The sequence below is a fragment of the Misgurnus anguillicaudatus genome, chromosome 7 (genome assembly GCF_027580225.2).
Source record: "Misgurnus anguillicaudatus chromosome 7, ASM2758022v2, whole genome shotgun sequence".
Classification (NCBI taxonomy): Eukaryota; Metazoa; Chordata; class Actinopteri; order Cypriniformes; family Cobitidae; genus Misgurnus; species Misgurnus anguillicaudatus.
This window is the reverse complement of record NC_073343.2, coordinates 13,459,742-13,484,806: the sequence shown is the minus strand read 5'-3', so window position 1 is coordinate 13,484,806 and position 25,065 is coordinate 13,459,742. Positions and strand designations below refer to the sequence as shown.

General features: G+C 41.0%; 1 protein-coding gene across 1 annotated transcript in view; it reads right to left on the bottom strand.

The window, feature by feature from the left end:
* hmgcl (3-hydroxy-3-methylglutaryl-CoA lyase) overlaps window positions 1-25,065 on the bottom strand; it is a 75,744-nt gene that overhangs the window by 12,240 nt on the left and 38,439 nt on the right. Inside the window, exons 3-5 of the mRNA XM_055172776.2 lie at window positions 2,410-2,517; window positions 2,193-2,288; window positions 212-360 (exon numbers count right to left, since the gene is read on the bottom strand). Coding sequence (XP_055028751.1) covers window positions 212-360; window positions 2,193-2,288; window positions 2,410-2,517 — 353 coding nt within the window. The remainder of the gene's footprint in view (window positions 1-211; window positions 361-2,192; window positions 2,289-2,409; window positions 2,518-25,065) is intronic.

The following is a 25,065-nucleotide window of genomic DNA, read 5'->3' as shown; positions in this document are numbered from 1 at the left end:
TATATAATACATGAATAATTAATTGTCTTATATAAGCACAATTCAAATTAATGATATACAAACAGTCTAAAAATCTGTGGCAACTTGCGCACCTTATAACACCTACACCCAAATGGAATGTATCTATGATACATTTAAATTATGCCTTCTGTTAATAATTTTGTTATATATAATAATAATAATAATAATTAACTACTAATTGTAATCTTACGCTCTGACAGGAACTCCCTCTTGTCTGGCTGCTGTCATCACCTCCTCGAAACGCACAAGACTTTCCTCTATTGAACAATTTATGTTCTTCTTGGTGAAAAGCTCTGAGGCAGCACCAAATATTGCCACCTCTTTTGCACCAGACTTCATCTTAAACAACAAATTATAACACACTGTTCATTAAAAAACAAGCCATCTAGAGCACAGGTAAACGCTCTGAGGCAGCACCAAATATTGCCACCTCTTTTGCACCAGACTTCATCTTAAAGTGCATGTTGCAGGTTAACCACCACTGTCGATTAATGGGTACATAAATCACTCAAGATATGTGTATAATTTTTAAAATGTCTCAAAAATGGTCTTAAAGACCACTTTTTTTACGTTTTTGGTATTAACGGTTTTTTAACGCAATTCTGCGATGACGTCACGTTGGGGAGAAGTGGAGAAAGACTCAGCCAGAGCCATAGAGATAGATGAGACATTTATTGCTGTTTAATACTTACGTATATAATTTGGAAATCATATATACATCGTAGGAAATATATAATGTGTTATACTGCAAAGTTACCATGCTAATTATTATTTATGATATATGTGGAGATAAATAAAACTTCGCAAATCTGCTGATTTGATCCATTCATGTCCTGACCACCAGGCTAGAGATTTTTAAACATCCTTAATCCACACTTACTAGTCTATCAAATAATATCTCAAATATATTGTTTTGTGAAATAAAAGGATGCTTTGTTATATTGTTTATGCGATTATAACGAATCACACGATCATTTTATACGCAGCAGCAGTCAGCAGCTGCAGCACACTCGGATCCGACCGCATACATACTGTAATAAACAGGCGTTCGGCGGCTTTTTACATCACGACAGGCTATGCCATTTGAGGAGGAACCGCTCATTGATCACCGTATTTTTATAAATCCTGTACATGTTTGGACCTGTCGAACAGGTTGAGCACTTTTATATACTTTGTTAAGCAGAGAGGCTGCAGTTTGACCAGCGGGCTGCGGGAACCGGCCGCACATCACGCCGCCAGACGGTGTTGCTAATATAACTCGAAATTAACTATTATCAGACTCTCCTGATTGCCATTCCGCTTCTGGCTGTAAGAAAGTGAGTGCGTTTGGGTCGCTGGTACCCGCGAACAGACGTGACGTGCTTCACTCACCTTCAAGGATTAGAGACATGCTGCCAAAACCGTTTGTGCTGAAGATCGCATAAAGTTACACCCATTTCAGGCAGGATCATGGACCCCCTCAAGCCAGCATGCACGAGTATGTTAATTGTTTGTTTACTTTCTACACGAAGATATGCTAACGTTATGCTATCTGGCTGTCTGCCTATCTCTCTATACTAGCCTATCCATCTGTCTGTCTATCTATCTGTCTATCTGTCTATCTATCTATCTATCTATCTGTCTGTCTATCTATCTATCTATCTATCTGTCTGTCTGTCTGTCTATCTATCTATCTATCTATCTATCTATGCTATCAGAACTGTACTTTACTCGTCTTTCTATAGTCATTCTCAATGCTCTCAAGGCGGCTTTGGTAAATTCTCTCCCCAGCGTGACGTCATACAGTGCGTTGTGGGGGAAAGGAGAATCATTGCAAACCGCTGTACTTTTTCATACTTTTTCGGGTTTTGTGATACCCAACCACATAAAATACAATGGATAACAGTTTAAATGTTTATTATCAACAAGCAAACTGCACAAATTCGTTGAAAAATTTTACCTGGCAAACACCCTTTAAACAACAAATTATAACACACTGTTCATTAAAAAACAAGCCATCTAGAGCACAGGTAAACAGCGAATGTTTAAGAGCAGTACACTGTACTTGAGCTGCAGTAACCCTCTTGCCACTGTCATGGCAAGTTCATTTTCAGTTAGTTTAGCCATCTAGATCTAATCCAACACTGCCAACATAAAATTTGGCACATAACAGTCTGTTGTATTTTACTTACAGCAGCCTGGAAGCCCTTAAGATTGGGAGTCAAAACGGGGTAATTCACACCAGGTTTCTTGTGAAGCCCACGCATCACTTCGTCCTGATCGGCCATCTGCCGAGTAAATGCATGTTAAAATTAGAGATGCATTTATGTTCATTTATGTGTTGAAAGAGTTTTAACAATAAAATGCTTTTATGCCATGTTGCCTTTAAGAGTGAGTGCTGTATATCACCTGAGGGACCCACTTAGGTGAAACAAAGCTTGTGGCCTCTATGACAGGAAGTCCCGCCTCAGAGAGCATATCAATCAGACGGATCTTCACTTCAGTTGGAACAATGGCCTGATGGATGCAAAGTTTATTTAAAAACTAAGAAGAAGCTGGCAGTAAACATAAGCATAAAAATGACATTGCTTAGGATGCTAGAGGGATGACTAATGCTTATAATGGTTTTAAATAATGTTCAGTTCCCTACAGAGACTAATGAGTAGGCTTCATAAGACATGATTATCCCGCCAGGAGCTGGGAATTACTTGTGTGTTGCCTGTATCAGTTTATTTTTTTAAACTGACACAGTTCCTGGGAATTGCATTATATGTATCAACAAGAACTTAGCTCTCAACGAAAAACAAATGTGTTTAAATTTAGGGCTGCAACTAACGATTATTTTAATAATAAGATTAATCTGTCAATTATTTTTTCGATTAATCGGATAATAAAAAGCATTAATTTCCAACCCCTTATTAAAAACAGAACTGAAATCTCAGAAAGTGCACAAACATGTTGTTCCTTGAACATCCATGAGCTGTTAAAGTAATAATAATAAAATAAAAATTGACTTAACACAAAAAACATAGACATTTATGCTTTACATCTGCAAAATATATATATATATATTTTTTTAAATAAAGTGCACCTGAGCTGCCAGAACAATAAATAATTTATAAAAAATAAAGAACAATACCAATCACAAGCAAAATTATCAGCCAATGAGGTAAGAAAAAAAATATTAATGAGATTTAATCTTAAACAGAAACAAGATTATTTGTATTACCCCATTGGCAGATAATTTAGCTTGTTTTGATCAAACAATCACTTCATTTTGAGGTGTTTTAAAAAAAAAAGAAACAAAAATTTCTCACGCCATTTTTCTTGTTTAGTAAATGCATCTTGATCTGCATTGCAAACTTGTGTGACAGTGCCCGTGGATAATCTGTTTTTGTGTGTGTTTTTAGTAATTGTTTAGTAATTGGTTTGGTGTGTTTTGAGTGCTCCTTGTTACAATTACACCGCAAAAGTTCAATGACATTTTTATTTGTGCATGGTAGAAAAAAATACTGATACTGACATAATGACATACAATAAAAATGGATAATTTAACTACATGTTTACTTGTCTAGAAGACAACAATACAGTTACTGGCTGACCACTGTCATGATCATGCTGCATGGGAATCATAAGCTCCAGGAATAATTTATTGCATTACTCACATTATTGTTTGTGTGTGTCAGACAGATATAGTCAGAGAGAGAGCGCGAGAGAGAGAGAGCGCGAGAGATAGTTCCTTGTTATTATATATGTAGACTGGCATTGATCATGCTTTAAACAAAATAAGCAAGCAACATGCAATGCATTCTATGTCCGTCCATTTTTCGTCTTTTAGTTTGTAAACCGTATTAAAGCGCCGTTTTAAAAAAGTGTGCAACCAAAAGCCTTACGGGCTTTAAGACCATGGGGAATTCCTGGCAGAAGTGGGCTTGCGCTTGAATGAAATATCTGGAAACAACAGAGAGCAACAACCGTGCGCGAGAGAGACCCGAGTGGGTTCACTCCGGGTGTGCCTCATAAGCCTTGAAAAGTGAAGCCTCTGGCTCTTTGATCGCCCCTTGGTGGCTGGCTGCAGTACAAGTCATAACCCCGCCCTCTCCATTCAAACTAATGGGACTCTGCTCTAAATAAAAAAAAATGTTACACTTCCAATAAAAGTTTCCAAAAGATGGTTTTGGTCTTTTCAGGTAGTTGTTTTCACGCTGATATATGTTCAAGTGTTCATTATTGTGGTAAGTTTCATTTTAGCTAGTAATTTGCTGCTATAGAAACGGGGCGTGTCGTTATGAGTGGCGTGGTTGAATTGGTCGAGTGAGCGTTTAGGCGGAAGTTTGATACCGTGGCTCCGCCTCTGGCTCCATGGACGATTCCTTCTGCACATGCCTTGGCTCCAAACTGACGTTTTTACGTAACATGGCGGCGACCGTGGTCGGACATTTTTGGCTTCAACTTATTACAATGGTGGGAGGCGACGTCGCGTCGTCCATCTTTTTTTACAGTCTATGGTTCACTCCGCTCGACGTTAAACTCTAATTTTTTAATAGTCAAAAATCTCTGCGTCGCGCGACACAACAAATCGATTATGAAATTCGTTGCCAACGCTTTCAGTAATCGATTTTTATCAATTTAATCGATTTGTTGTTGCAGCCCTAAACCTATTGTAAATTATTGCCTTTGTGAAACAGTTTGAATGCATGTTAACAACACTATACAAAGAAGCCATGCTAAGTTTTAAAGACCCAGTGAAGTGTCTTGATATGCATAGCTTTGACTGATTGCTTTTATAGAATTTCCATTGTAACAGGCAAGAAGGGCAGGGTAAGTGGCTCATCTCCCTTTTGAAAAAAAGGCAAAGCAATTTGTTTAGCTCACAGCCTGGAATCTAATGAGAAACTTAAATGCATATTAACGTCATCAAAAAAATTCAGACAAATGAGAGACTGTAAAGGCTAGGGATGTTAACAATTAAATCAATGTTCGATAAAACAGCACCTGGGGAAAACACATACAACTGGAGAAAAAAATTAACCTAGTGAGCAGAAGTTAAACTGAATGGTAAATGGACTGCATTTATATAGCGCTTTTAACAGACCTATGGCCATCCAAAGCGCTTTACAATTAGCCTCACATTCACCCATTCACTCACACATTCATACACCGACGGCGGTGACAGCCATGCAAGGCTGCAACCATGTCTGTGTCCTTAAAGGAACTCTGTCAGGTACAGAGTGGAACGATGAACTTGAAAATCAACCATTCTGATGACTGGCGTCCACATCCGAGTCACAAACTTTGAAACTCCACCTCAGACAACAACAGTCACAAACTCACAAACACAAATACACTTAGTAATGGGCTTAATAAAGAAAGACTTTCGTGTGTCTTGTGAACAGTATGCCATAAAGACCTGTTTGCCACTGAACCTGCATTAACGACGACAGTGGGGCCTCCAGCCTTAGTCAAACGGGTTGACACGTATGGTCAGGTTGCGATGTTGGCGTTTTCTCGTGGTTGTAAATAGTATGCAATATAGACCCGTTTGCCACTGAACCTGCATTAACGACGACAGTGGGGTTACAGGCCTTAGTCAAACGGGTCGACAGGTTTCATTTTCTCTTAAAGACCGGAAGGTGACCCTTAGTTACCATATATACCGTCGCAGTGGGCCCCCTATTTGCAAAACCCTCAACTGTGGATAATATAATTATGCCGCAATAGTTAGTCTGTCTGAAACTAAGCTGATTAAACCACATCACTGTGTGACACTTGCATTACATGTGAACGGCCCCTACGCAAAGCCCTATTGTTTATGCTCCGTTTATTAGGGCCCGAGCACACCGGGGTGAGGGGACCCTATCGTTTTTGCTCCGCTTCTTCTTCTTCGTCTTCATCGTCGTCATCTTCTTCGTCGTCGTCGTCTTCTTCGTCGTCGTCGTCTTCTTCGTCGTCGTCGTCTTCTTCGTCGTCGTCTTCTTCGTCGTCTTCTTCGTCTTCGTCGTCCTCTTCGTCGTCCTCTTTGTCGTCGTCTTCGTCGTCGTCTTCGTCGTAGTCTTCGTCTTCGAAATGGATCGCATTTTTCAGGGCCTACACATACCCGAAAACTCATGAAAATTTGCACACGCGTCAGAAGTGGCGAAAATTTACATGTGGTATAGGCGTCAGAAGTGGGCGTGTAAAAATGGCTTGATAGCGCCACCTGCAATATTTCAAGAGAACAGCCCCCCACTACGAAAAACGTACAGATACGAAATTTGGTGGGATCATCTAGTACCCCAAAACCTAAAAAAAAGTCTCTTGGAGCTGAGCTTTAAACCCCACAGGAAGTTGGCCATTTTTAATATTCTCTGTCATTTTTCGACATTTCTAAGCATCGTACTTTAACGAACTCCTCCTAGAGATTTAATCCGATCATCATCATATTTGGTCAGTCTCATCTTAAGGCCTTTGCAATGCTAAAGTGCGGAGCTTTTGACTTTTCGTTGGAGGGCGTGTCCGTAGCGGTCTGGCAAAATTTGATGTTTCGCCATGAAACAGGAAGCTGATGTAATTCAGGCATACATTGTCCGGTCTGCCCCTGACTTCACACGTTTGATAAGGGTCCAGGCCTGAACACATCAACATGGCATAATTCAGTAACACTCATAGCACCACCTAGAGGCAGTAGGAAATACCATGTTTTACGCTGTGACTTACTCGCCTTAGATATTTAATCATATTAACATCATATTTCACCAGTGTAATTTCAAGACCTTGTGTGATGATAAAAAGCAACCACCTTGACTTTTCATTAAAGGGCGTGTCCGTGGCGGCCTCGCAAAGTATCGCTAAATGAATCGCATTTTTGACAGGCTAAACAAGCTCAAAAAGTCATAAAACGTTGCACACATCTCAAATGTGGTGAATATTTTCATGCAGTGTTTCCCCTACCATTATATAAGGGGGGCGCCCCGCCCTCCTAACGGCTCCTCCCGCCCCCCTTGAAGGTCAAGTATATTTTATTAGATTTTCTTTATAGCGCCAGATAACAATTTGTTATTTTATTAAACAAACTTAATAGCCCTCAAGTAATATTTATCTTATTTCTACGATGGCATGTCTTTTTGTCTGTGTCTGCGCGTTTAAAATTATCCAATTGAGTGCGCACATTATATTTTACTTTCCGGCTTAATTCACTGAATGCGCGCTCTGTCATGTTGCGTGCAGCGCACGCCTCATAACTGAAAAGGTGACGGTGTTTTCCCACACACACGCGCGCATTCTCTCCCTCTCTATCATGCTGTACAGTAGCTATATGCTATAACTCTGTGTAACGTATGCTGTCATATTTCTGAATTTGCATCAATGTGTCTGCGCTATTAGGCTACGCGACCAGGGCTTGACATAACACCCGCCAAATGCACGTAGATTTCGGCTGTGGCGGGTAGGACAGCCAATCCCACTAGCCACTTTGGCTGGTTGAATATTTTTTTTAATTGTAGTTTTCTTAAAAGTTATGCGAAATTATAAACAATGCGCAATGACACTGGGAAACTACAAGTCCCATGAGCACTCCCTGTACCCAGCGCAACGTACTGAGACGCGCGCACGATGCAGCGGAGGCTCGCGTTGCGGACCAAGCGCCAACTTTTTACCAGAGAGAGTGCAAAAGCTGATGGATTTGCGAATGCACGGGACGCAGTCTGAGCGCATACACGCACACTTTGGGAAGTATAAAACAAACGCATGAAAGTGATTGGAGAGATTAAAAGTGCGTGCACACTCTCTGGGCAAGAGCGGAGAGAAATTCATAGCGCATATCTGAATGCACACGTCCCAGTTTTGTCCGAAACCAAAGGAAACCCACAAGTGGAGAGGGTCGCGCATCATTTTAATGTAGGCTACTTTGGGCAAAAATAATACCCTCTCGACATTTGCCATTTAAAGTCTTAAATAACTTTTAACAGAAACCATGATCAACCATATAAATTTCACTGCTGTTGTTAATAAATATTTAAAGTTTGTCTAGGGGTTTTTGTGTTTATCTTTTTAGTTAATCTTCTACACCGTGCTCCACTGTTAATATATTAATTTAAAGTAAATCTATTTATGCCTTTCTAGCATGTTTTTCATGCACCTAAATATATGATATGATCTATACTGATATTAACAGCTAAATAATGTAGTCTTAACTTGGGTGGTCAGTCTGCATTTGAAAGTCAATCTGCATCTAATCTAGCTAAATAGAGTACAATTACTCAAAGTCATTTTAGGATGCCATAGTCAAGTTTAATCATATAAAATTTATTTTACCAGCAACAAAATTGTGGCCAGTGAAAATGCTGAGTGTGTAGTAACTTTGGAAAACAACTAGCCACTTTGGCTGGTGAGCAAAAAAGTTATTGTCAAGCCCTGTACGCAACAATAAAACTCACATTTGAAATAAAAAAGCTCATAACACAAAAAGACATGATGAGAAAACAGCAGTAAGGCTTCAATGTAAATGTATGATTATTTTGTCAGACAATTATAAATCGAGTTCATATATCAGGATTTCAGCAGAGTTAAAGGAACAGCTGGTTGGATTAAACACAAGGTGTTACTGGATCGTGTTTACTCACTACTTTATAGTCTGCTCGTTTATGTCTGACAACAGAACAGATAATTAAGAAACAGGATTATTCTCTCCAACAAATGCATCATTTAAAATTTGTTTATCATATAAATTTATTAACTAACATTGATGAACAATGAATGAGCAATAATATATATATATATATATATATATATATATATATATATACCTACCCAACTAACCCCCCCCCCCCCAAGGCTGTAAACCTAGGGGAAACACTGTCATGTGATATAGGCTTCAGACCTGGGGGTGTAGAAATGGCTCGATAGCGCCACCTGCAAAATTTCAAGAGAACAGCCCCGTCGCTACGAAAAACGTACAGATACGAAATTTGGTAGGATCATCTATCACCCCAAGACCTACAAAAAAGTCTCTTGGACGAGGCTCTAAACCCCGCAGGAAGTCGGCCATTTTTAATTTTCACTGTGATTTCTGAGCAAATTTTGGCATTTCCAGGCTTCGTACTTTAACAAACTCCTCCTACAGATTTAATCCGATCATCATCATATTTAGTCAGTCTTATTTAAAAGGCCTTTGCGATGTTAAATTGCGGAAATCTTAACTTTTCGTTGGAGGGTGTGTCCGTGGCGGCCTGCCAAATTTCTGTCTTTCGCAATGAAACAGGAAGTTGTTATAACTCAGGCTTACAATGTCTAATCTGACCCACGTTTCACATGTTTGATAAGTGCCCTGGCCTGAACACATCAACATGGAATTATTCACATACAGTCATAGCGCTAGTGTTGTCACGATACCAAAATTATTGGTTCGATACCGATACTATGTCAATGGTTTCGATTCCGATACTTTTTCGATACTATTTCTGAAAAGGGAGAAACACTCTCAAATCTCATTGCTGTGCTTTATATTAAAAACAGGACAACATTCTAATCATATAACACACTAATAAATTAACATATATGAACAGCAGATATATTAAACATTTAAGCAAAATATAAAATATATCAAAATATAAAAAATAAATTAGAGCAATGGCATTCAAGGTAAAAAAAGAATAATTTTAGCAGCATTATCTGAGTTTTTCTTTAGTGAGCATTAGCATAGTAAAAAAGATAAACAAGTACTTAAACAAATGCATTGTTTTTTGTTTGTTAATGTTAATACATTAACGTTTATATGATAAACAGATTATAGTGTAAATATGAAAATATATCTCACTAAACGACATGAGGGTTAATAAATGACGTGTTTTTGTGAACTTAAAGCACAACAGTATCTGGGTTCATTTACTTTTTACCACAGTAGAAGTATTTTCTTGTCAGCTAAAATGCTGTCTAATTTCCTAAGTCTGATAACTGTGAGGCGATTGTATTAACTTGGATCATTACAGGCAAAACGTGACCACACGCATATCAACAACAATTTGGAAAGTCTAGAATTAATAGTTTGGGATGATTATCAATCTCTCGTCGGCGTGTCGGTCCTTCAGTGCTTTGCTAGCGCCGTTAGCACGCGGCTCTGTAGCAACGCATATTTGGCTTACTTCACTTGTGTCCTTCGGGTTCGCATGTTTATTTGACTCACATCCGAAAAAAGCTCCACACAGCAACACTGCTTGGCTTTCTTGTACTACTGTTAAACCAGAGCGAACGAGACGAGGAGAGGAGGCGGAGCACTGTATTCACGAGCACTGTGTGTGCGGCGCCGTTTAAAAGAAAGAGAGAGAGAGAGAGAGCGTGCAGCTGGTGTTTGCAGAGTTACATAAAAAACAACTCGCAGCTCGTCTCGGAGTATCGATTCCGCGGGACACGAGTATTGGAATCGTTTTAAAATTTCAGTATCGATATCTATCGAAATATCGATAATTTTGACAACACTACATAGCGCCACCTGCTGGCAGCAGGAAATGTCAGGTTTTACACTGTGTTACACATCAAAGTTCGTTTGAATATCCACCTATATTTACCCACTTAAATTTAAATCCCCCTGGTTCACTGCTTTACTAAGACCATCGGGTGGCGGTGCACATGCGTGCGAAGGCCCTTCCATCGCTGCTTGCAGCTTTAATTAGGGCCCGAGCACCGAGGATGGCCAGAATGGCCTGCACCGAAAGGTGCGAAGCCCTATTGTTTTTGCTCGAATTTATTAGGGCCCGAGCACAGAGGAGCAGGCCAGAATGGCCTGCACCGAAACGTGCGAAGCCCTATTGTTTTTGCTCGAATTTATTATTATTAGGGCCCGAGCACCGAGGAGCAGGCCAGAATGGCCTGCACCGAAAGGTGCGAAGCCCTATTGTTTTTGCTCGAATTTATTATTATTATTAGGGCCCGAGCACCGAGGAGCAGGCCAGAATGGCCTGCACCGAAAGGTGCGAAGCCCTATTGATTTTGCTCGGATTATTATTAGGGCCCGAGCACCGAGGAGCAGGCCAGAATGGCCTGCACCGAAAGGTGCGAAGCCCTATTGTTTTTGCTCGGATTATTAGGGCCCGAGCACCGAGGAGCAGGCCAGAATGGCCTGCACCGAAAGGTGCGAAGCCCTATTGTTTTTGCTCGGATTATTATTAGGGCCCGAGCACCGAGGAGCAGGCCAGAATGGCCTGCACCGAAAGGTGCGAAGCCCTATTGTTTTTGCTCAAATTTATTATTATTTTTTTTTTTATTTTTATTTTTATTTTTATTTTTTTTAACACTTTTGGGCATTTTGGGGGCCTTAACATACTCGAAAACTCTTGAAATTTGGCACAGACGTTAGAGTCGTCCGTCATTGCGAACTGACAAAGGCTGGAACACGGGCGTGGCACAGGGGCTCTGTAGCGCCCCCTGTAATGAAAAAAAAAACATTGATGCACAGATCGTGCAAACATGTACGCACATGTACGAGAGTTGGTACACATATAGATCTCATCGACCCGAACAACTTTCGCCCTCTAACATTTTGGCTCCGCCCAACAGGAAGTCAGCTATTTTGGATCGTTTAAAAAATGCATGCGTTGAACTTTTGAATACTCCTCCTAGAGGAATCATGCGATTGACACCAAACGTGGTGATCATGATGTCGAGACATTGGACTTGCTAAATTGCGAAGGGATTTTTGATATCTCTAACGGTTCTGCCATGGCGAGCCGACAAAGTTGTGGCGAAATCAGAGAAACAGGAAGTGTCTAATATCTAAGGCAAAAAATGTCTTATTGTAATGACACGCTGGGTGTTTGTTCATCTGAAGATTCCGATCGCATCGATGTGCCTATTGTGACTCCCGGGTATAGCGCCACCAGCAGGCGCCAGGAAGTGTGTCAGTCACAAAGCTGGATTTTTTTGAAAGTTCCATGCAATGTTCTTTTAAATACTCCTTCTAGGATTTTCATATGATTGACACCAAAAGTGGTCACCGTGATGCCGAGACATTGTAGATGATAAATTACGAAGGGATTTTTGATATCTCAAACGCTGTTCCCATGGCAACCTGTCAAACTTTACTTTCATTTTAAAGGCATATTTAAGCCTTTCAGTTGCATACAGTTAACTTTTAAATACTCCTTCTAGGATTTTCATGCGATTGACACGAGAAGTGGTCAACATGATGCAGAGACATTGTAGATGATAAATTGCGAAGGAATTTTTGATATCTCGAACGCTGTTCCCATGGCAATGCATCAAACTTTACTTTCATTTTGACACATATTTAAGGCTGACAGTTACATGCTTTGAACCTTTAAATACTCCTCGTATGGGATTCATGCGATTGACACCAAAAGTGGTCAACATGATGCCGAGACATTGTAGATGATAAATTGCGAAGGAATTTTTGACATCTCGAACGCTGTTTCCATGGAAACGCGTCAAACTTTACTTTAATTTCAGGCATGTTTAAGGCTCTTGGCGTGCTTAGTTGAACTTTAAATTTGGCACACACATCAGAGTTTTCGGCTGTTAAGTGTTGACAAAAAGGTCAGACATAGGCGTGTCTCTTAAGTGGCTCACTAGTGCCCCTGTTTGTCTAAAATGTGGGGTTTCTTTTACCTACAGTCCCCAAATGGCTCAGAAACAACATTAAATAGCCCACTGATATTTTACCCACTTGATGCCCTTGCCCGCCGTGCATCGTTTTCTCGGACGCACCGTGTAGCGGTAAAAAAACGTGCGAGGGCCCGCCATCGCTGCTTGCAGCTATATTTATTATTATTTTTTTTATTATTTTTATTTTTTTTAACACTTTTGGGCATTTTGGGTGCCTTAACATACTCGAAAACTCTTGAAATTTGGCACAGACGTCAGAGTCGTCCGTCATTGCAAATGGGCAAAGGCTGGAACACGGGCGTGGCACGGGGGCTCTGTAGCGCCCCCTGTAATGCAAAACAAAACATTGATGCACAGATCGTGCAAACATGTACGCACATGTACGAGAGTTGGTACGCATATAGATCTCATCGACCCGAACAACTTTCGCCCTCTAACATTTAAGCTCCGCCCAACAGGAAGTCAGCTATTTTGGATCGTTTAAAAAATGCATACATTGAACTTTTGAATACTCCTCCTAGAGGATGCATGCGATTGACACCAAAAGTGGTGAACATGATGTCGAGACATTGGACTTGCTAAATTGCGAAGGGATTTTTGATATCTCAAACGGTTCTGCCATGGCGAGCCGACAAAGTTGTGGCGAAATCAGAGAAACAGGAAGTGTCTAATATCTAAAGCAAAAAATGTCTTATTGTAATGACACGCGGGGTGTTTGTTCGTCTGAAGATTCCGATCGCATCGATGTGCCTATTGTGAGTCTCGGGTATAGCGCCACCACCAGGCGCCAGGAAGTGTGTCAGTCACAAAGCTGGATTTTTTTGACAGTTCCATGCAATGTTCTTTTAAATACTCCTTCTAGGATTTTCATGCGATTGACACCAAAAGTGGTCACCATGATGCCGAGACATTGTAGATGATAAATTGCGAAGGGATTTTTGATATCTCAAACGCTGTTCCCATGGCAACGCGTCAAACTTTACTTTCATTTTAAAGGCATATTTAAGCCTTTCAGTTCCATACAGTTAACTTTTAAATACTCCTTCTAGGATTTTCATGCGATTGACACCAAAAGTGGTCAACATGATGCCGAGACATTGTAGATGATAAATTGCGAAGGGATTTTTGATATCTCAAACGCTGTTCCCATGGCAACGCGTCAAACTTTACTTTCATTTTAAAGGCATATTTAAGCCTTTCAGTTCCATACAGTTAACTTTTAAATACTCCTTCTAGGATTTTCATGCGATTTACACGAGAAGTGGTCAACATGATGCCGAGACATTGTAGATGATAAATTGCGAAGGGATTATGATATCTCAAACGCTGTTGCCATGGCAATGCATCAAACTTTACTTTCATTTTTACACATATTTAAGGCTGACAGTTACATGCTGTGAACCTTTAAATACTCCTCGTATGGGATTCATGCGATTGACACCAGAAGTGGTCAACATGATGCCGAGACATTGTAGATGATAAATTGCGAAGGAATTTTAGACATCTCGAACGCTGTTCTCATGGCAACGCGTCAAACTTTACTTTAATTTCAGGCATGTTTAAGGCTCTTGGCGTGCTTAGTTGAACTTTAAATTTGGCACACACATCCAGAGATGTATAAAGTACTAGGGACCCAGAGTTGAGTAAAAGTACAAGTGCTCTATCAAAAAAGTGAGCACACCACTTAAGTGGAAGTACTGAAGTATTAAACATGTTTTGTACTTAAGTATTGCAAGTAGTTTATTTTAAAATATACTACTCAAGTACTGAAAGTAAAAGTACAAGTATTGTGTAATGTAGTTATTAAAGAAAACAGTCAAAAGTTTGAATATAATATTGTTTATATTATTTCAAATGTTTAAGCTAAAGGACACTCACAATTGCTTTGGCTGTAGCAGGAGTACAAGGACAGGAATGTTCAGATTAATTTAACTAATATGGCAATAGAGAATTCAGAATTAATAAAATATTAGTCGATGTAAAGGTACAAGATGTTTCAATGTATTTAGGTTTCCTTCTTTCGCGCACACTCGCCCTTTTTCGCGAATTCTCTCTCTCTATCGGTCTCTCTCGTGCACTTTGGTTCTCTCTTCACTTCACATTTGTCCACAACCGCGGCTCATATTTGTGAGTAAGAGGGAGGGAGGGGTCCGCTCTTCACTATCTCCTATTGGTTTAGACCACAATCTGTGTGTGTTTCTAATGTGTATCACCGCTCCGGCAGTGATAATGTGGGTTTGGAATGATTTGTAACATTTGAGTGTAACGAGTAACTATGCAGCACATAAAAAATTTATTGGAGTAAAAGTATTAAACTCATCGAAAATATGTACTGAAGTAAAAGTGGAAGTAGGAGAAAAAAAGAATACTTCAGTAGAGTACAGATACTGCCTATTAGTACTTAAGTACAGTAGTGAAGTAGTTCTACTTCGTTACTATACATCTCTGCACACATCAGAGTTTTCGGCTGTTAAGTGTTGACAAAAAGGTCAGACATAGGCGTGTCTCTTAAGTGGCTCACTAGTGCACCTGTTTGTCTAAAATGTGGGGTTTCTTTTACCTACAGTCCCCAAATGGCTCAGAAACAACATTAAATAGCCCACTGATATTTTACCCACTTGATGCCCTTGCCCACCGTGCATCGTTTTCTCGGACGCACCATGTAGCGGTAAAAAAACGTGCGAGGGCCCGCCATTGCTGCTTGCAGCTATATTTTTTATTATTATTATTATTATTATTTTTTTTTTCAACACTTTTGGACTTTTTGAGTGCCTTAACATACTCGAAAACTCTTGAAATTTGGCACAGACGTCAGAGTCGTCCGTCATCGCAGAAATCCAAAGGCTGGAACACGGGCGTGGCACGGGGGCTCTGTAGCGCCCCCTGTAATTCAAAAACAAACATTGGGGCACAGATCGGGCAAAAATTTACGCACATGTACGAGAGTTGGTACACATATAGATCTCATCGACCCGAACAACTTTCGCCTCTAACATTTAAGCTCCGCCCAACAGGAAGTCGGCTATTTTGGATTGTTTAAAAAATGCATGCGGTGAACTTTTGAATACTCCTTCTAGGGGATTCATGGGATTGACACCAAACGTGGTGATCATGATGTCGAGACATTGTACTTGCTAAATTGCGAAGGGATTTTTGATATCTCGAACGGTTCTGCCATGGCGAAGCGACAAAGTCATGGCGAAATCAGAGAAACAGAAAGTGTCTAATATCTAAGGCAAAAAATTTCTTATTGTGATGACATGCGGGGTGTTTGTTCGTCTGAAGATTCCGATCGCATCGATGTGCCTATTGTGAGTCTCGGGTATAGCGCCACCACCAGGCGCCAGGAAGTGTGTCAGTCACGAAGCTGGATTTTTTTGACAGTTCCATGCAATGTTCTTTTGAATACTCCTTCTAGGATTTTCATGCGATTGACACGAGAAGTGGTCAACATGATGCAGAGGCATAGTAGATGATAAATTGCGAAGGGATTTTTGATATCTCGAACGCTGTTCCCATGGCAACGCGTCAACTTTACTTTCATTTTAAAGGCATATTTAAGCCTTACAGTTGCATGCAGTGAACTTTTAAATACTCCTCCTGAGGAAATAATGTTATTGACACCAGAAGTGGTCAACATGATGCCGAGACATTGTAGATGATAAATTGCGAAGGAATTTTTGACATCTCAAAAGCTGTTCCCATGGCAACACGTCAAACTTTACTTTAATTTCAGGCATGTTTAAGGCTCTTGGCGTGCTTAGTTGAACTTTAAATTTGGCACACACATCAGAGTTTTCGGCTGTTAAGTGTTGACAAAAAGGTCAGACATAGGCGTGTCTCTTAAGTGGCTCACTAGTGCCCCTGTTTGTCTAAAATGCGGGGTTTCTTTTACCTACAGTCCCCAAATGGCTCAGAAACAACATTAAATAGCCCGCTGATATTTTACCCACTTGATGCCCTTGCCCGCCGTGCATCGTTTTCTCGGACGCACCGTGTAGCGGTAAAAAACCGTGCGAGGGCCCGCCATTGCTGCTTGCAGCTATATTTATTTTTATTTTTTTTATTTATTTTTTATTTTTCAACACTTTTGGACATTTTGGGGGCCTTAACATACTCGAAAACTCTTGAAATTTGGCACAGACATCAGAGTCGTCCGTGATCGCCGAAAGCCAAAGGCTGGAACACGGGCGTGGCACGGGGGCTCTGTAGCGCCCCCTGTAATGCAAAAACAAACAGGAGTGCACAGATCGGGGAAACATGTACGCACATTTACGAAAGTTGGTACACATATAGATCTCATCGACCCGAACAACTTTCGCCCTCTAACATTTTAGCTCCGCCCAACAGGAAGTCCGCCATTTTGGATTGTTTAAAAAATGCATGCGGTGAACTTTTGAATACTCCTCCTAGGGGATTCATGCAAATGACACCAAATGTGGTGATCATGATGTCAAGACATTGGACTTGCTAAATTGCGAAGGGATTTTTGATATCTCGAACGGTGTTGCCATGGCGAAGTGGCAAAGTCATGGCGAAATCAGAGAAACAGGAAGTGTCTAATATCTAAGGCAAAAAATGTCTTATAGTGATGACACGTGGTGTTTGTTCGTCTGAAGATTACGATCGCATCGATGTGCCTATTGTGAGTCTCGGGTATAGCGCCACCACCAGGCGCCAGGAAGTGTTGCAGTCACAAAGGTTGATTTTTTTGACAGTTCCATGTGATGTTCTTTTAAATACTCCTCCTAGAATGTTTATGCGATTGACACCAAAAGTGGTCAACATGATGCCAAGACATAGTAGATGATAAATTGCGAAGGGATTTTTGATATCTCAAACGTTGTTCCCATGGCAACGCATCAAACTTTACTTTCATTTTAAAGGCATATTTAAGCCCTTCAGTTGCATGCAGTTAACTTTTAAATACTCCTTCTAGAATAATCATGCAATTGACACCAAAAGTGGTCAACATGATGCAGAGACATTGTAGACGATATATTGCGAAGGGATTTTTGATATCTCCAACTCTGTTCCCATGGCAACGTGTCAAACTTTACTTTCATTTTTACACATATTTAAGACTGACAGTTACATGCTGTGAACTTTTGAATACTCCTTGTATGGGATTCATGCGATTGACACCAAAAGTGGTCAACATCATGCTGAGACATTGTAGATGCTAAATTGCGAAGAAATTTTTGACATCTCGAACGCTGTTCCCATGGCAACGCGTCAAACTTTACTTTCATTTCAGGCATATTTAAGGCTCTTGGCGTGCTTAGATTAAATTTAAATTTGGCACACACATCAGAGTTGTCGGCTGTTAAGTGTTGACAAAAAGGTCAGACATAGGCGTGTCTCTTAAGTGGCTCACTAGTGCCCCCGTTTGTTTAAAATGTGGGGTTTATTTTACCTACAGTCCCCAAATGACTCAGAAACAACATTAAATAGCCCACTGATATTTACCCACTTGATGCACATGCCCACCGTGCATCGTTTTCTCGGAGGCACCGTGTAGCGGTAAACAAACGTGCGAGGGCCCGCCATCGCTGCTTGCAGCTATATTTTTTATTATTTTTTTATTATTTTTTTTTATTATTTTTTTCAACACTTTTGGGAATTTTGAGTGCCTTAACATACTCGAAAACTCTTGAAATTTGGCACAGACGTCAGAGTCGTCCGTCATCGCAGAAAACCAAAGGCTGGAACACGGGCGTGGCAGGGGGGCACGGTAGCGCCCCCTGTAATTAAAAAAAAAAACATTGGTGCACAGATTGGACAAACATGTACGCACATGTACGAAAGTTGGTACGCATATAGATCTCATCGACCCGAACAACTTTCGTACTCTAACATATTAGCTCCGCCCAACAGGAAGTCGGCCATTTTGGATTGTTTAAAAAATGCATGCGGTGAACTTTTAAATACTCCTCCTAGTGGATTAATGGGATTGACACCAAACGTGGTGATCATGAAGCTGAGACATTGTACTTGCTAAATTGCGAAGGGATTTTTGATATCTCGAACGGTTTTGTCATGGCGAGGCGACAAATTCATGGCGAAATCAGAGAAACAGGAAGTGTCTAATATCTAAGGCAAAAAATGTCTTATTGTGATGACACGCGGGGTGTTTGTTCGTCTGAAGATTCCGATCGCATCGATGTGCCTATTGTGACTCCCGGGTATAGCGCCACCACCAGGCGCCAGGAAGTGTTGCAGTCACAAAGGTTGATTTTTTTGACAGTTCCATGTGATGTTCTTTTAAATACTCCTCCTAGAATGTTTATGCGATGTACACCAAAAGTGGTCAACATGATGCTGAGACATTGTAGATGCTAAATTGCGAAGGAATTTTTGACATCTCGAACGCTGTTTCCATGGCAACGCTTCAAACTTCACTTTAATTTCAGGCATATTTAAGGCTCTTGGCGTGCTTAGATTAACTTTTAATTTGGCACACACATGAGAGTTGTCAGCTGTTAAGTTTTGACAAAAAGGTCAGATAAAGGCGTGTCTATTTAGTGGCTCACTAGCGCCCCGTTTGTCTAAATGTGGGGTTTCTTTTATTTACAGTACCCAAATTGGTCAGTAGCAACATGAAATAGTCCACTGATATTTACCCACTTGATGCACGTGCCCACTTTGCGTCGTTTTCTTGGAGGCACCGTGTAGCGGAAAAAAAACGTGCGAGGGCCCGCCATTGCTGCTTGCAGCTATATATTTTTTTTTTTTTTTTATATATTTTTTTTTTAAACACTTTTGGGCATTTTGGGTGCCTTAACATACTCGAAAACTCCTGAAATTTGGCACAGACGTTAGAGTCGTCCGTCATTGCGAACAGACAAAGGCTGGAACACAGGCGTGGCACAGGGTCTCTGTAGCGCCCCCTGTAATGAAAAAAAAACATTGATGCACAGATCGTGCAAACATGTACGCACATGTACGAGAGTTGGTACACATATAGATCTCATCGACCCGAACAACTTTTGCCCTCTAACATTTTGGCTCCGCCCAACAGGAAGTCCGCCATTTTGGATTGTTTAAAAAAATGCATGCAGTGAACTTTTGAATACTCCTCCTAGGGGATTCATGCAAATGACACCAAACGTGGTGATCATGATGTCAAGACAGTGGACTTGCTAAATTGCGAAGGGATTTTTGATATCTTGAACGGTGTTGCCATGGCGAAGCGGCAAAGTCATGGCGAAATCAGAGAAACAGGAAGTGTCTAATATCTAAGGCAAAAAATGTCTTATAGTGATGACACGCGAGGTGTTTGTTCGTCTGAAGATTCCGATCGCATCGATGTGCCTATTGTGAGTCTCGGGTATAGCGCCACCACCAGGCGCCAGGAAGTGTTGCAGTCTCAAAGGTTGATTTTTTGACAGTTCCATGTGATGTTCTTTTAAATACTCCTCCTAGAATGTTTATGCGATTGACACCAAAAGTGGTCAACATGATGCCAAGACATAGTAGATGATAAATTGCGAAGGGATTTTTGATATCTCGAACGTTGTTCCCATGGCAACGCGTCAAACTTTACTTTCATTTTAAAGGCATATTTAAGCCCTTCAGTTGCATGCAGTGAACTTTTCAATACTCCTTCTAGGATATTCATGCGATTGACACCAAACGTGGTCAACATGATGCCAAGACATAGTAGATGATAAATTGCGAAGGGATTTTTGACATCTCGAACGCTGTTGCCATGGCAATGCATCAAAGTTTACTATTATTTCAGGAATATTTAAGCACTTGCCCACCGTGCAATCGTTTTCTCGGAGGCACCGTGTAGTGGTAAAAAAACGTGCGAGGGCCCGCCATCGCTGCTTGCAGCTATATTTATTTATTTATTTATTTATTTATTTTTTTAACACTTTTGGGCATTATGGGTGCCTTAACATACTCGAAAACTCTTGAAATTTGGCACAGACGTTAGAGTCGTCCGTCATTGCGAACGGACAAAGGCTGGAACACGGGCGTGGCACGGGGGCTCTGTAGCGCCCCCTGTAATGAAAAAAAAACATTGATGCACAGATCATGCAAACATGTACCCACATGTACGAGAGTTGGTACACATATAGATCTCATCGACCCGAACAACTTTCGCCCTCTAACATTTTAGCTCCGCCCAACAGGAAGTCCGCCATTTTGGATTGTTTAAAAAATGCATGCGGTGAACTTTTGAAAACTCCTTCTAGGATATTCATGCGATTGACACCAAACGTGGTCAACATGATGTTGAGACATTGGAGATGATAAAATGCGAAGGGATTTTTGACATCTCGAACGCTGTTGCCATGGCAACGCATTAGGGTTGCCGCGGTGACGTTATTTTCCCACCGGTTAATCGGCACGTCACAAACTCGGTGATCCCGGTATCACCGGGTGGGAGGGACTTATAAATGTGCATGCAGACGTGCACATTTTACTTTCACTTTTGAATTACGCAACTGTTTAAATGCAGCGCTTGCGTAAGCTGCGTTAAATCGCGTATGAATTTGCGTGCAATGCCAGTGCAACAGCTGGTTTAATTAAGTGCTTGAGTCAATGTGCGCAGGTAATTCTCACATAACCCGCAAGTCCCAAGCCGAGCAACCGGCTACTTCTCCATAAAAGCGCTGCTTGAATGATGGGTTTATTATTTTTCTTGATGAAAAACACAACAACAAAACGATCTTGCTAATATTAAACATCATATATGTATATTATAACAAAAACGAGTAAGCACGCGGATTCTGTCATCATCAGTCACCTCGCCTCGCAAACTCTGACAGAAATAAATGAAATCTGACACCTGCTGCTCTGTGACGTGACGCGCGTTCAGCTCCGGTAAATTCAGTCAGCAGACACATTCAGTTCTTAGTGTTTGCTCTCTCTAACGAAACTAAATGAATTAATTACACGAAAATATCAAAACGACGGTGAACGGTGTCGCGGTGGGCAAGTGATTTAACTGGTGAGAGGCTGAAGCACCGGTTATCACCGTTTCACCGACTATCACGGCAAGCCTACAACGCATCAAAGTTTACTAGGGATGCTCCGATCGATCGGCCAGAGATCGGTATCGGCCGATAACGGCATTAAATGACTCGATCGGTCCTCGTTAAATTTGCCGATCTCGTGAACCGATCTTTCTGTTTACTTTTGTCATCATATGGCTCCTCAATGCGGCTGCAGTTAGAGACCATTTTTACGCAGTGAGAGCATTTTTATAACCCGTGGCTCATGAGCGACGTGTAGATTTGCATTTCTCTCTTTGCCTTTACAGAGATATGTGTATTTTCTATGAGGACGCGGTCCGGTCCTAACAGCGCGACCCGTCTTCACCTCCCCATCAAACAGCGTATACAACACATATCTATCCCGGACAATTGCATCCTCATGTCAAAAGTTTATTATTTGCATGCGGACGCGGTCCGGTCCTAACAGCGCGAGCCGTCTTCACATACCCATCAAACAGCGTATACAACACATATCTATCGCGGACAATTGCATACTCATGTCAAAAGTTTATTATTTGCATGCGTTTTAAAGTTTTGAGCGTTTAAACTTTAATTTTCCTCACAGTTGCTCTCGTCTGCATACACCCGGCGCGCGCACACACAGCAGCCTGTCATCAGTGCACGTGAACAGAGCGATCTCTGTCAAGTCTTAAAGCTACAGTAACCTAATTCATCTCTCAATAAAATCACTCTCTGCTCTTCACTAAAGAACTGTTGTACTTCATACGAATGTGCGTATATTTAATTCATACAGTAAAGACTGTGAAGTGTTTTCATTAGATTTTACAGACATAAGCCTTTTTAAAGGCATATTAAATTTCTCTTTGCAGAAGAAATATTTGTTGTGCTAATTTATTTGATTTTTTATTAACACAATAATAAACCTAATTACTGCAAGTAATATAACAAAGGCAACATCTGTGGTATTACGTTATCTAGAAAAAAATTTAACAGTTACAGTCATTAAAGAGCTTGCATATCAGCTTGAACAATTGGTATCGGCATTGGTATCGGCCGATCATGAAGACAACAAATCGGTGATCGGTATCGGCCTGCAAAAATCCTGATCGGAGCATCCCTAAAGTTTACTATTATTTCAGGAATATTTAAGCCTCTTGGCATGCTTAGATTTACTTCAAATTTGGCACACACATCAGAGTTGTCAACTGTTAAGTGTTGACAAACAGGTCAGACATAGGTGTGCCTCTTAAGTCGCTCACTAGCACCCCTGTTTGTCCAAAATGTGGGGTTTCTTTTACCTACAGTCCCCAATTGGGTCAGTAACAACATAAATAGTCCACCGATATTTACCCACTTGATGCACTTGCCCACCGTGCATCCTTCTAGAATATTCATGCGATTGACACCAAAAGTGGTCACCATGATGCCGAGACATCGTAGATGATAAATTGTGAAGGGATTTTTGATATCTCAAACGCTGTTCCCATGGCAACGCGTCAAACTTTACTTTCATTTTAAAGGCATATTTAAGCCTTTCAGTTGCATACAGTTAACTTTTAAATACTCCTTCTAGGATATTCATGCGATTGACACCAGAAGTGGTCGACATGATGCCGAGACATTGTAGATGATAAATTGCGAAGGAATTTTTGACATCTCGAACGCTGTTCCCATGGCAACGCGTCAAACTTTACTTTAATTTCAGGCATATTTAAGGCTCTTGGCGTGCTTAGTTTAAGTTTAAATTTGGCACACACAGAGTTTTCGGCTGTTAAGTGTTGACAAAAAGGTCACACACAGGCGTGTCTCTTAAGTGGCTCACTAGTGCCCCTGTTTGTCTAAAATGTGGGGTTTCTTTTACCTACAGTCCCCAAATGCCTCAGAAACAACATTAAATAGCCCACTGATATTTTACCCACTTGATGCCCTTGCCCGCCGTGCATCGTTTTCTCGGACGCACCGTGTAGCGGTAAAAAAACGTGCGAGGGCCCGCCATTGCTGCTTGCAGCTATATTTTTTTTTTTTTTTTTTTTTAACACTTTTGGCCACTTTGGGTGCCTTAACATACTCGAAAACTCTTGAAATTTGGCACACACGTCAGAGTCGTCGGCCATCAGGTCTGGGCAAAGGCTGGGCCACGGGCGTGACAAGGGAGCTCTGTAGCGCCCCCTGCAATGCAAAAACAAACATTGGGGCACAGATCGTGCAAACATGTACGCACATGTACGAGAGTTGGTACGCTTATAGATCTCATCGACCCGAACAACTTTCGCCCTCTAACATTTAAGCTCCGCCCAACAGGAAGTCAGCTATTTTGGATTGTTTAAAAAATGCATGCGTTGAACTTTTGAATACTCCTCCTAGAGGATGCATGCGATTGACACCAAAAGTGGTGAACATGATGTTGAGACATTGGACTTGCTAAATTGCGAAGGGATTTTTGATATCTCGAACGGTTCTGCCATGGCGAGCAGATAAAGTTGTGGCGAAATCAGAGAAACAGGAAGTGTCTAATATGTAAGGCAAAAAATGTCTTATTGTGATGATACGCGGGGTGTTTGTTCGTCTGAAGATTCCAATCGGATCGATGTGCCTATTGTGACTCCCGGGTATAGCGCCACCAGCAGGCGCCAGGAAGTGTGTCAGTCACAAAGCTGGATTTTTTTTTTTAGTTCCATGCAATGTTCTTTTAAATACTCCTTCTAGGATTTTTATGTGATTGACACCAAAAGTGGTCACCATGATGCCGAGACATTGTAGATGATAAATTGCGAAGGGATTTTTGATATCTCAAACGCTGTTCCCATGGCAACCTGTCAAACTTTACTTTCATTTTAAAGGCATATTTAAGCCTTTCAGTTGCATACAGTTAACTTTTAAATACTCCTTCTAGGATTTTCATGCGATTGACACGAGAAGTGGTCAACATAATGCAGAGACATTGTAGATGATAAATTGCGAAGGGATTTTTGACATCTCGAACGCTGTTTCCATGGCAACGCGTCAAACTTTACTTTAATTTCGGACATGTTTAAGGCTCTTGGCGTGCTTAGTTGAACTTTAAATTTGGCACACACATCAGAGTTTTCGGCTGTTAAGTGTTGACAAAAAGGTCAGAGAAAGGCGTGTCTATTTAGTGGCTCACTAGTGCCCCTGTTTGTCTAAAATGTGGGGTTTCTTTTACTTACAGTCCCCAAATGGCTCAGAAACAACATTAAATAGCCCACTGATATTTTACCCACTTAATGCCCTTGCCCACCGTGCCTCATTTTCTCGGACGCACCGTGTAGCGGTAAAAAAACGTGCGAGGGCCCGCCATTGCTGCTTGCAGCTATATTTATTTTTATTATTTATTTTTTTTATTATTTTTTTCAACACTTTTGGGAATTTTGAGTGCCTTAACATACTCGAAAACTCTTGAAATTTGGCACAGATGTCAGAGTCGTCCGTCATCGCAGAAAACCAAAGGCTGGAACACGGGCGTGGCAGGGGGGCTCTGTAG